The 12,545-nt window shown below is 42.9% G+C and overlaps 1 protein-coding gene across 2 annotated transcripts in view; it reads left to right on the top strand.

Moving 5' to 3' along the window:
• Positions 1-12,545, top strand: part of aopep (aminopeptidase O (putative)) — a 74,175-nt gene that overhangs the window by 61,026 nt on the left and 604 nt on the right. Inside the window, exons 14-16 of one of the 2 annotated variants that reach the window (XR_015094853.1) lie at positions 5,451-5,567; positions 10,011-10,097; positions 10,171-10,231. Coding sequence is in view for 1 of the 2 variants with exons in the window: in XM_086076253.1 (XP_085932379.1) it covers positions 5,451-5,567; positions 10,011-10,097; positions 10,171-10,311 (345 nt within the window). In the remaining variant the exon portion in view is untranslated. Of the gene's footprint in view, positions 1-5,450; positions 5,568-10,010; positions 10,098-10,170; positions 10,315-12,545 lie in introns of those variants that run through there. The other variant, XM_086076253.1, reaches the window with a different exon arrangement.

The following is a 12,545-nucleotide window of genomic DNA, read 5'->3' as shown; positions in this document are numbered from 1 at the left end:
CGCCGAGGCCTTTAACCGCTGGAGCCAGAATGGCTTTTTACAAGCCTGCGGTCAGACAGAAATAAAAGGCAGCCAAGCGGCTGAATGGCATCGCGCGCACACACGCAAGTCAATGGCCTCTCAGAAATCACAGTTTGGTTTTATAATGTCACAGTTATTCAACGTCTCCAAACCTTTTAATGCGCTACGACTGAACAAGCAGCGTACTCTCCCTTGGGGGTGGCGGGCAGAGAAAGAAAGCATTAGCAACACCTCCATGCGTCTTTAAACGGCGCCAATGGCGTCATGTTCTTTGGGGTCATTGTATACAAAAGATTTTATGGTCAGCAATCCTTGACCTTTGGCGTCTCCTCGTAGAAATGCTTTTGTCATTGACTTACGATCAAGCTGTCGTCAAACAGGTGAGCGTTACCTTACCTGTGATCTGCCTAAATGGCGCCTGGTCAGATGCGATGGAATGAACGGAGCAATCGAAAAGGCGGACGATCAATCCGAGTGCGGAGCCGTGTCTGGCTCACTCTGCTATTTACTGTACAAGCGAGAGCTCGACTTGGTGCCGTTGCCATGGAGATGCTGATGGATTGCTGGCGAGCGCCACAAACAGATTTAGGATTGAAATGTTTTATCTGGATAACCCCTTTAAATCACTTTGGACCGTCTCCGAAAGTGAGGCCCTCAAGAGCGAGCCAAGACGGATTCTGATGTGTGTGTGTGTGTGTGTGTGTGTGTGTGTGTGTGTTTGTGAAGGCTAAAGAGGTCTTCTTAGTTTTGGTTTACACAAACATGCACCGAAGCAGCAATCACATGACACGTTTAGCTTATTCCCATGGTCCCATACACCCACGGGAGTTGCTTTGACTTTTCCAAAGCGTGCGATGCACACATTCAGACCTGTTGTCGTTGTTAGGACAATCGAGTGTGCGCACGCCATTGTTCTGCCGAGTGTGAAAATGCACAGCAGATTTCCCAGAGGCCTTTGCAAGACCTGGCTCAATATGTACCTGATAGGCGATTGTGTCAGCAGTTTGCGCGTATGTTTGGCCGGCATATTGTCTTCTAAACGACAATCTGCCCAGCAGCGTTCCGCCATTACAGGGCAGTATAGAAAATGATGCTTCTTTAAAGTTGCATTTTGTGTGTGTGCGTGTGCGCGCGCGTGTGCTGGTAAGTGGTTGTTTTGCTATTCTACTGGCTCTCTCATTAATAAGTGAGCACTCAGCAATGGAGTTCACCTTTCCCCCATAATTGCTTTCTCTCTGCGTCACACACTCTCACAAACACAATGCAAGTAATGCTAATGAGCAATAAATCATCAATGGCTTTGAGCAAGTCTGAGTGCAAAGTATGGAAAAGTCTCGTTTGTGTTACGTTGTAAGCTATGTGCTATTGCGGGTGAATAGTATTTCCTATTAGTGGTGGGGTGTGTTTTGCGCTTGACAAAGAACTCACTTTTTCCTACCAAGAACAACAAAAATGATAAGTTAACTGCTGAAAAAAAGCAGCACAAATTGTACACAGGGAAAATGAATGACTTACTAGTTTTGCAAGGTTAAACGCTGACATTCATATCTCACAAAAGAACTGACATCATATTTAATAGGACACTATATTTATTTTTTAATATGCCATCTCCGGCCGCTAAATTGTTATGGCGACAGTGGCGCAGACATATTGATTAGCAGCACGTGTGCATAGAGGCAAACCAGGACCTCACTGTGGGCGGAGCTGTGTGTGGGTGTGTGTGGGTGCGTGTGCGTGTGCGCGTGTGCGCGTGTGTGTGTGTGTGTGTGTGTGTGTGTGTGTGTGTGTGTGTGTGTGTGTGTGTGTGTGTGTGTGTGTGTGTGTGTGTGTGTGTGTGTGTGTGTGTGTGTGTGTGTGTGTGTGTGTGTGTGTGTGTGTCTTTGTCTGTGTCTGTGAGCGAGCTCTGGTTTATTGCTTTGGACTTTTCAAAGGGTGAGAGGGTGAGCGAGATCATGGGTGGGCCCCCATAGAAACCTTCCAGAGATGGAGGCTCCACTTCACACAATCACGTGAAATGGTCGCCAGTGTGTCGTGTGTTTGGTCGGTTCAGTTCTCTCTGACGACATGCCGGCCCAATACGTCTGGATTAGGGTTGGGGGTGCCCTGGCAGTGGGACGAATGGATTGAATTGGGTGGTTGGATCAAAGGATGAAGGGAGAAACAGTACGGTGGTTGGTTTGATGAGTCAATGGCTGCTAAGTGATGTTTGCTAGATTCATTGGTTGGCTTTGAATTTTGGAAGGCTTGGGTGGGTTTGATGGTTGGATGTGTGGTTGGTTGATGGGCCGTTTGAAAGATTGACAGGCATTTGTTGGCTAGATGGGTGGGAGGAAGTATGAAAGGGTGGTTGCTGGTCTTATGGCTTTCGGAAGGGGGATGAAAGAATTTGGTAGTTTGATGCTTTGGCAGATTGATGGATGGAAAATACTGTGTCAGGAAATGGATGGATGAAACAAATGGAGGGCGGATGTATTGATGAATAGAAGGAAGGATCGTGTAATGAATGACGGAGGTATGAATGGATGACAGAGGGGTAGCTTTCTGGGTTTAATTAGGTAGATTGTTTTAGGCGTTTGGAAGAAAAAAAAATATCCAGATGAGTGTCAAGTTGAGTTTTATGTGTTCAAAAATAATAAAGCAAGCAAAAAATAAGCCTGCAAGCAAACAGCCACATGCCAAACAATTCCAAACTGTGCTTCCGAGCAAAAAAAAACGTTTGCTGATAGGGCTGGCACTTCCTTTAACCTCGTACGGTATTTGTCCAATTCTTGGCTTTTTTGCTTTTTATTAATAATATTATCATGGATAAAGCATATTTTAAAAATCACTTAGGGAGCTGAAATTTCACCCAGATTGTTCAAACATGTTGAAGTTTAAAATGGCACCATCCGGCATTTCTAAATTATTGTTGTCATTATAATATGTGGGAGATACATTTTTATAGTGCACAGGTAGTATTTGTCCAATATTTGGCTCCATTGACTCCCATTATAAATGATAATTTTTCATGTTTTTTGATGCACTGTACACCTGATGCGTTATAGTGCATTTCCCACGATTAGCCAATTTATCTCTTCAATAGGGCCTCAACTAAAGGTAGAAAATAAAAAATGTGAGTTGAGAGTCTTAAAAGCCATGATCCATCAGGTGGCGCTAGAGAGCAACTTTTTAGTTTTGCTTGAGCTGACGTATGTATTTGCCAAGTGACCGTACTTGCACCAAAACAAGATGGCATGGTCGGGATTAAGAGAACTGCCTGTGTGTGTGTTGTGTGTATGTGGATGCAGTAAAACTCACGTGCACACGCGTATGTGTGTACGTGTTTGTACGTGTGTGTGCGGTTAAAGTGACAATTCTGAACAAAATGCATTTTATGTGCATCATAGTTTTGCTCATTGCATACTATTGATTTGTGGTTCATAGAGGACATCAAAAATAAATAAAATATAAAAACTTTGTATGTATGGATAGGTCTGAAGCCACTGAACATTGAGGTTTTTTTTTTTTTTGAGGGGCGTGGGGTTGGAGGTTTTTATGTTTTAGTTCAGTTGTTTCATCCCTCGTTCAAACATGTTCATGTTAGGTTCCTTGAAGGCTAAATTGTGCGTAGGTGTGAGTGTGAATGTTTTTTGTTATTTTTTCAGTATATATGCCCTTCAACTCATTCACTATATAATAATAATCAGCTGACGCCCTCATTTTTTAAAATCTTTTTTGAAAAAAAAAATTTCTTAAAAAAAAAAAAAAAGATTATTAAAAATGAGGTTGTCAGGCGATTAAAATTTGTAATTGTACATAATCGCATGACTTCAATAGTTAACTCACGATTAATCAAATATTTTAGATCTGTTCTAAATGTACAATAATTTTTTTCCTAGGTTTTCATTCTCTGGTTAACAAAAGTGGGAAAAAATGTTAAACCAATAGAAATAGTTCAAATGAATTTTTGACGTCTATAGCCGTCAATGGCAGTGAATGAGTTAATGAATTGGGAGGATTGGTGAATGGATGAATGGCCGTATTGTTGGAATGGAAGTATGTGGCATGCACGATAGCATCCACTTCCTGTGCTCTCCCTGCTTGTTCTTCACTCTCACACTTACTTTCGCATGAGCCTCGACGGAGACCTCAGCCATTAATTTTGTCCCAGAAGAGAAGCCTCAGAGGGAAAGGTGTGTCTGGGAGTTGAGAGCGTTTCCCTCCCTGGAGGATTCTGAATGACTGTGGCACGTCACAGCCCACCTCCGTCGCTGGAATCTCTCATGTCTTCAATTCGTCCCTCGTGGCGTTTGTCATCAGAAGAAAAGAAGTCGAAGCGTTTTGTCTTTCTGAAGAGGTTTCTCTTCTTCTGCTGCCGCTTTTGCCCTTCAGAAGCAGCATTTAGTCTACTTGCTCCCTCAGCTTTATTAAAATATTACACTTTTATTGCTTTCTTAATTCCTCTTCTTTACACATTTCTGCCTCTTTTCCTAATGTTCCCCCAGTTGCTGCAAAGGATGCGCTCAGTTTAGCATATTTATTTCATTACGCCGTTCGGCTCACTTTTATTATCTCCATGCTTCTTGCCTTCCAATGGATGCTTTAATTGACTTATATTGATGTGTTCTGTCTCTCCGCGGCACACAAAATGAAACTTCCAGGAAATGCCCTGAAATTAAAATGTGTTTGCAAATATGTAATACGTGCAATACTGATAAGTTTAGGCGCTTGTGGTGGTATTTATATTTTCTTTCTTTTTTTTTAAATATTAACTCATTCACTGCCATTAACGGCTATAAACGTCAAAAATTCATTTGAACTATTTCTATTAGTTTAATTTTTTCCCCCACTTTTTTTAACAAGAGTATGAAAACCTAAAAAAATGTTATTGTACATTTAGAACAGATATAAAATTTGTGATTAATCATGAGTTAACTAGTGAAACCATGCAATTAATTACGATAAAAATTTTAATCGCCTGATGCTTCAAATTTGTTATCTTTTCTTTTTAATTCATTCATTGCCATTGACGGCTATAAACGTAAAAAAAAATCATTTTAACTATTTCTATTAGTTTAACATTTTTTTCCACTTTTGTTAACAAGAGTATGAAAACCTAGATTTTTTTTATTGTACATTTAGAACAGATATAAAATTTGTGATTAATCATGAGTTAACTAGTGAAACCATGCAATTAATTACGATTACAAATTCTAATCGCCTGGCGCCCCTCATTTTTAATTATCTTTTTAAAAATATTTTCCTTTTTTTTTTAAAAGAAGAAGAAAAGATTATTAAAAATTAGGGGCGTCAGGTGATTTAAATTAATTGTAATTAATCGCATGACTTCACTCGTTAACTCATGATTTAAAACAACAAAAGATTATTAAAAATTAGGCGTCAATGGCAGTGAATGAGTTAATATGATGCATTATTATTTTTGTCTTCAGGTGACCTCAGATCAACTTGTATTGCTTTTGGAGCTCCTCTTAGAAGAAGCCAAGCTGAGCGCATCCACTCTGCGCATTCTGCCTCGCGCCTACGACCTGCACAATCAAGACGCTGAGGTAAGCTACACACGCACGCACGCACACAAAAACACACACAGTCTCTTAGAATAACGAGTGCAAGGTCTCCTCTTGCCTCCCGACCCAGCTTCTACCGCGCTGAGTAATGCGTAGTAAATTCTCCCGGTAATAGCAAGTCTCCTCTTTACGGCCGCCATTACTGAGTTAAATCCCACAAGTGTGCACGTCATGTTTTTTTTAGTGCTGCACAAAGTTCCTTAATGCCGCTATTAACAGTGTGTGTGTGTGTGTGTGTGTTTTAACTAGTCTCTATTTGTTCTCTCCTGTACCCACTGGTCATAGCATTAGGTACACAATGTAATAAATTGACGGGCCTGAATGTTGTACAACTTGAAGTAGGAATATGCCCCCAAAAAATGACAAACCAAAGTTCAGACGCACGTAATTGAACACTAAAATTTTTTTTTTTTTTAATAACTGCCTTTATTAATAGTTTAAACTGTTATATGACAAACCAAACACAAATTAATAGAACAAGCAAAAATGTTGGGCTGTCAGGACTGTATTTGAATGCTCAGGAAGTGAGGTATGCATAACTTTTTTTTTCTTTTAGAAAAATTAACTACTTTTTTTAAATGTTCTTAGCGCACACAAAACCCGCCTTTCATCGTTGCACTCCGTCTCCCATTTGTCAAGCAATGAAAACAAGACATTTTCATGAATTAAAAAAAAACGGACACCTGGACAAAATGTTCAAAAGAGTGCGTTTGCTCACACACACATGCTTGTATTGGTTGTCGCGATGTATCGATTCGATGTAGTTGCAGAATATACAAGTTATTATTATGTTTACTACCAATGCAATTCATTAAATACTTCATTTGGCTAAACGGATGCTAACAAAAATAGCATTTAGCTCAAAGCTAACTGAACCTTTTCACAGAGAAGGAAGTGAAAGCTCAAGAACGGCGCTTAGCAATTCCAACAATTATCTTTCAAATGTCTTAGGTGACAGTTTTGCCTTCTTGTTCCCTCTCCAGAACGCGCATGAGTAAGACGGTTAAAGATGTTAAGCCAGAACAGTTACGTAATAAAGGTTTATTTATTCAGGTAATTAATTCACTTGACTTTATTATTTCCTCTGGGAGAACTTCCAATTTCATAAATTTGAAGTAAGCCAGGGTTACAGAGTGAAAAGAAGGTAACCACATTATGGAAGGTCTTTGAGGCTTTTTCGTCCTTGTCGCGGGCCCACTTAAAATTTGGCCCCGGGTCCAGGATCTCCACGCTTAGTTGAACTTCCCGGCACACGGGAGGAGAGTCGTACTCTACTCTATAGAGTTTCCAGGAAAAACCTTGAGTGTGTACTAAAAATACACAGGGGCCATTATGCACATGGCGGTGCATGGAAAAACACTTAGGCAAACACACACACACCTTTCTCGAGGCACATTTCTCATCCGTGCGTTCATCTTGCGGATTGATTCATTCCCGGCGTGCTTCTTCTGCATCCTTTCTGTACAAGACTGATGATCCTCGAGCCACGATCTTCATAATGTTGCCTGGACTTTTACCCGCAAAGCATTTGTATTTGTGCACTTGTAGCATTTGGAACCTCTTCATGTTGCCGTGGAAAGCCGTTGACCCATTTTTCACTTGTGGGAAATGGAAAGTAATTATTTCTCAGCCCTTCCACCAAATGGGGCCATTTTACCTTTAAATCATACATTTTGGAAGTGTGTGATTGTTGGGAGGATAGACAAGCATCATACGACCTTTCGCTTTTTTTTTTTAGGTTAACTCCTGTGTTCACATTCACATTGTGTGTTTAATGAGGAGGAACGGGTGGCTATTCTATCTTTAAAATGCAATTTATAAAAAGCTTATTTTTGAGAAAAATTACATTAATTGCTTATTGTAATTTTGAATTACGACCTTAACTCTTTGACCACCAAAAACGTTTAATGACGTATGCTAAAATTATAATGAATGCCGCCAATAACTACGTTTTTGTTTTTTTTTTGTTTTTAATGAGCAGTGCAACGTCTTGTGCAGCACTGCCTTGTCATTGGGTTGTAAAATCCCAAAACAGCCACTAACTATGGCCAGCAGATGGCAGCATTGTATCTCTTTTCAATGGGCTCCCGGTGTATGGAATTACAATGAAACATGACAAATCTGATGAAATAGAACGTTTTCAAGGATGACGTGAATGATCAAAGCCATTAAATCTAATTTACAGAGCGTCACTAAACCAAAAAATATCAGTGTCAAAGTCACTGTTGTGCAGAAAATGTATCTTCACAATAAGCTTGTTTTCTCCTTTTTCGCTCAATGTCACTCATATTACCTACCGGTATTTACTAAAGAACAGAATAAGGTAGAAACATACCTTTTTTTCTAATGAAAGAATGGAACGCGATTGTCATTTTGGTACCCACCATGTATATATGGTCAAAACACACAATATTCAGTTTGCCTTGAAAGATGAGTTAAAATTCTCAAAATCGGCCGGCATTGTCGTGGGTTGTTTTTTGGCAGCCAAAGAGTTAATGAGCAATGTAGATGGATGGATGAACACGTACAGCAGTTTGATGGTAAGTGAGAAGGTGCTGGAAAAGTTCACTCATTCAGCATCTGTTTTAGTGCATGACGCCGTCCGCCATGTGAACGTGGCGTGCAAAGCTTCACTTTCAACTCGATGACGGCGAAAGGAAATTGGGCGGCGGCCCACAAATTTGCCTGCCCGCGAGACGCTGTGAGTGACCACGCATATACATACGTGTGTGCGTGTGTGTGTGTGTTAGTGAGTGGAGCATGTGTCCGCATGTATGAGACCTTCTGCGTGACTTTGGCCCACTTGGTGCGAGTCCCATGTGACGTCCACACAGTGTGCGCACCGGAATATGCATTTAATGTCGGAATTTGTTAAACATTTGTCAGATTAGTTTTTTTGCTTATTTGTGACAAAAGTCGTGTCAGTTCAACGCATTGAAATGTTTATAAATGGCACACATTGAACTCAATCTGTCACCTTGATGGATGTAGGATGTTGTTTTATTATTATCCGTTTTTATCATGTATTTTTAATCAGCATTTGCAAAATTTGGTGAGTATTTTTGTTAAAGCCCCGAAAAGATTTCAAGAGTAATTTTAGTCCGCACACCTCAAGCTGTATGTATCAACACTGCATATCCACAAATGGTGCCCCCCCACCCCCCCCCCCCCTCACCTGACTCCAATACACACAATTAATCGCTATTCATTCCCCCCCACTCAGGAGCAAAAACTAACAGGTGGTGCCACTAGTTGGCTGTAATTACCTTTACTATGAGTGATACCACCATGTGTCATGGCGTCTTTCCAAACGACACTCGGGCTGGGCTTTTTCAAAAAGTAGTGAAATGTAGAGTCCAAAAATGAAGGCGCGATCCTTCACGCTTAAAAAGTAAAAGTAACGTAATGTCAGTTGCAGCGGTAGCAATGCGAGGGCTGGGGGGGGTCGTAAAGGGAGGAATGTCACTGTCAGAGCGAGAGAGGCCCTCACAGAGGAAGGAGTCCGTTTTGAAAAAGAAAAGAAAAAAAACAGAGCGTGAACTCCATGCAGCTGCTGCGCCCCGGGGCTCTCCCCAGGAATGTAACCCGGCCAAGACAACAGCTGCCGAGGAGCGGGGGGGCACTTTAGGGTGGCGCGCGAGCGCGGCGCAGCAGGCCTCCAAACGCCAGTCAGGGGGGGGGGGACAACGTGTGCCATGGCTGCCCACGCCTTCGCACCTGCGCAATTTCTCAGGATTGCCATGTTGCCATGGCAACGGGGCACCTATTTTATGCTTGGAAACAACAATTAACAATTTAACATTGCAACGGTTTGCGTTGAGTTTCTCGTGAGGCGACGTCACTTTTATGCTGTTTGAGTTGATTTGATCGATTGAAATGAGTTTTACTCCATTTTTATGCCCCAAAACAAAATCATTCAGGCCAATATTAGATTGCATGCGTTGCGCTTTTTACTTTACAAACGGAGAGCGTTTGTCCTCCAAAGTGCATCACGTTGTTTACGAGTGGTCAAGCGTCCCCTTTTATTCAATCACGCCTCCTCCTCCCTTCTCGAGGCGCATCTTCAAAAATCGGGTCGACGTCCGACCTTGACGAGGTCACGCGCGCACCTTCGTCACGTCTGGACTGCAGCGGGTCAGGACCGGAGCCAAAATACACTCTCTCGCGCCTTCAGCCGGCACAGATGAGCCGTCAGGTCCATTTAAAGTGTTTTGGTGGCCGCCTGCCAGGCGTGGAAGCTGAACGCTGCCTCGCAACTTGTTTTCGGACATAAGGAGGCGGGGACATGCCCATTTTTGCTACCTTAACAGATTTTTGCATATATGTAAATTCGACTTAATTGGGCCCTAATGTGTTCACAATTTTCAACCGTGACATTTTATCGTTACAACCACATTTGTATTTTCCCTTTGTGGTGACTTTCAGGTGCGACATCGCTGGTGCGAGCTGGTGGTCAAACACAGACACGCCCCCGCTTACGGCGACGTGGAGCACTTCCTGCTCCGTGATCAAGTAGGGACACACGAAGCACACGCTGGCGGCATGTCAACGGGTTGTCCAACGAAACGTGTTTGTGTCACTGCAGGCTATGGGCGTGTATCTGTACGGCGAGCTGATGCTTCAGGACGACGGCGAGCAGCAGGCTCTGGCTCGTCGCTGCCTCTCATTGGCCGCCGAGGAAATGGACCAATCGGCACGCAGGGTGGTGGAGGAGATGGTGCTCTGACTGGTAAGAGAGGTTCTAAGTCTCATGTTTACATGACTCGCATGGACTCACTATGATGCTTATGATGTGACGTCAACCACGAGTATGGAGTTTCATCTTCGGCATGACCTCCCCCAAGGTTAACTTTTTTTCCAAACGGTGGATTTTTCCCCTTTGTCAAACTTCCATTCTACATTTTTGGATACAATATCGAGTTGAGAATGATTTGGTCAATTGACTATTCTGAAAATAGTCCAAATACTTTTGCACAAACAGCAAACTTGTTTGCTAGAGGGAAGACATTTTGTTTCAAGAGTCTTGTGTGGGGATGACCTTGATGTGCTGCTTGCAGCACAGGTCCACATTAACCTGAGTGACTGATTTCCCGCTCAAAATCCTATTTCACGTCGGTCTCCGCCACAAGACTGCTTTTATCTTTTATCGCACGCACGCACGCACGCACGCACTCGACAGCTTGCTGCCCAGGATGTGAGAGGCTTTTTGCGCATCTGGCTGTTTTCCTGATAAATCTGTTTTTTTTTGTTGGTTCGTACCTGCCCACTCGTCCTCACACACGCAACAAAAATGTAAACGCAACATTTTTTAGTTATTTTTTTGCTCTCATTTTTCATAAGCTGAACTCAAAGATCTGAAACTTTTTGCTACATAGACAAAAGGTCGTTTGGACTCAAATGCTCAGTAAATCTGACTCTAAACTGAGTCTATTTGGTCCCTGCAAGTTTTAGCAGTATGCAGGGGCCCGGCCATTTTGTAGTTCTGCCACTGATGTTTCAGTTTGCTATCTATATTCGAAATGGATTAACAGACTGGTCCCTCTGAATTGTGGGCCATTCTCTCGGGGTAAAATGTAGGAAAATAATTTAAAAATGCCCCGCATGCCAAATGGCCAGTCTAGCGCTGGCAGTATATAAAGTGTGACATACCTTCTTCTTTTTTTCTGAAAGTGTGACATACCTTGATGCCTCTACATGGCCCCTGCCTACGGGGAACCTCGTTAATGTTGTTGCCTCCATTTGTAGGTAACACCCCAGTGTCAAAACATGCTAGCAGCCATTTTGGAGGCTATGAGATAACACGCACACACAAACCTCCCAAAAGAGGCCCTTCGACCAAACGAACTCTCCAGCTTGTGTAAACAAAAGTGGACCTGCCTTCTCCAGACCTCGGGCCAATTAAGATGATGGATGAATCTACTCGCTGGCTGCATGAATGTTTTTTTCTTGTTTTTACAACTTGGGGTCTTCTTCTTTTTTTCTCCCCCAAGTGCTGCTTGTTGAGATGAGAGCAATACTTAAAAACATGTCCGTCTGTCTATCAGAGCCTTTTTTTTTTTTCCAAAGCCTTTAAAAGGAAAGACGGGTGGTCTCCCCGTCCCAGCATTCCCTCCGAGCGCCGCATGCCTTTCGAATGCCTCTTGATCCGCTTAATGAGCGGCATGTCGGCGGGTCAGCCGAGCGTGGCCAACGAAAGGGAAGATTCTTCACATTTGCCGAGGAATATTTTGATTTTCGGCCGAGCTTGAAGATTGTGTGCCGATGCCTACTGTCTGGACTGCGGGGGTTCCTGGCGTGCTGATTTGTGACTTATGATAAAAATCACATTGCCAGGGATTACCACACAGCCCTGACCCCACCGGCTACCATGGCAACCACACACACACACACACACACACACACAGTTAAAACTGAAGACGACATGATTACCCAGGAGTGTGAGGTGTTGGTCATGATTAGGAAAAACGGGGGTCTTCATGTCTTTTATCTCCAGCCAGGCACAGAGCTTAGCTGATTGGTGAACAGTGATTGATTTCCTCTTTGTTCACAGTGGCTAAGTTCTGCACCTGAGGAGAACATTGTCCACAGGAGCGAAGAACAGCAAAAGGGCCTCCCCGCCAACTTCAGTCAATCCGACTCCTGAGTGACGGACGCATTGATGAAGGCGCCCCTATATATAGTGCAGTACATTCAAGGGGCCGAGCGGGCCATCCGTCTAAAGCGGGACGGATGTGTGAATTAGAAATGAGGTCCGTGTCGAGCGTGTCATCAGTCCACCTATATTTAGGGCCTATTAAAAGACTAATGGCCATCAGCGGGCCGTTAAAGAGAGCAATGGCCATATGACAGCCATCGGCGGCCACATATAGACTGTAGAAGCCCTGCGTGATTTATCACGCCCTCATCGCGCGAGCAGAAAGGCGTCTCTTGGTCTGCGCAATCAAATTGTTGATAGTGGAA

Source organism: Leptonotus elevatus, chromosome 5, assembly GCF_054856555.1.
Source record: "Leptonotus elevatus isolate MCC_2025b chromosome 5, RoL_Lele_1.0, whole genome shotgun sequence".
Classification (NCBI taxonomy): Eukaryota; Metazoa; Chordata; class Actinopteri; order Syngnathiformes; family Syngnathidae; genus Leptonotus; species Leptonotus elevatus.
This window is presented reverse-complemented; position numbering and strand designations above follow the sequence as displayed.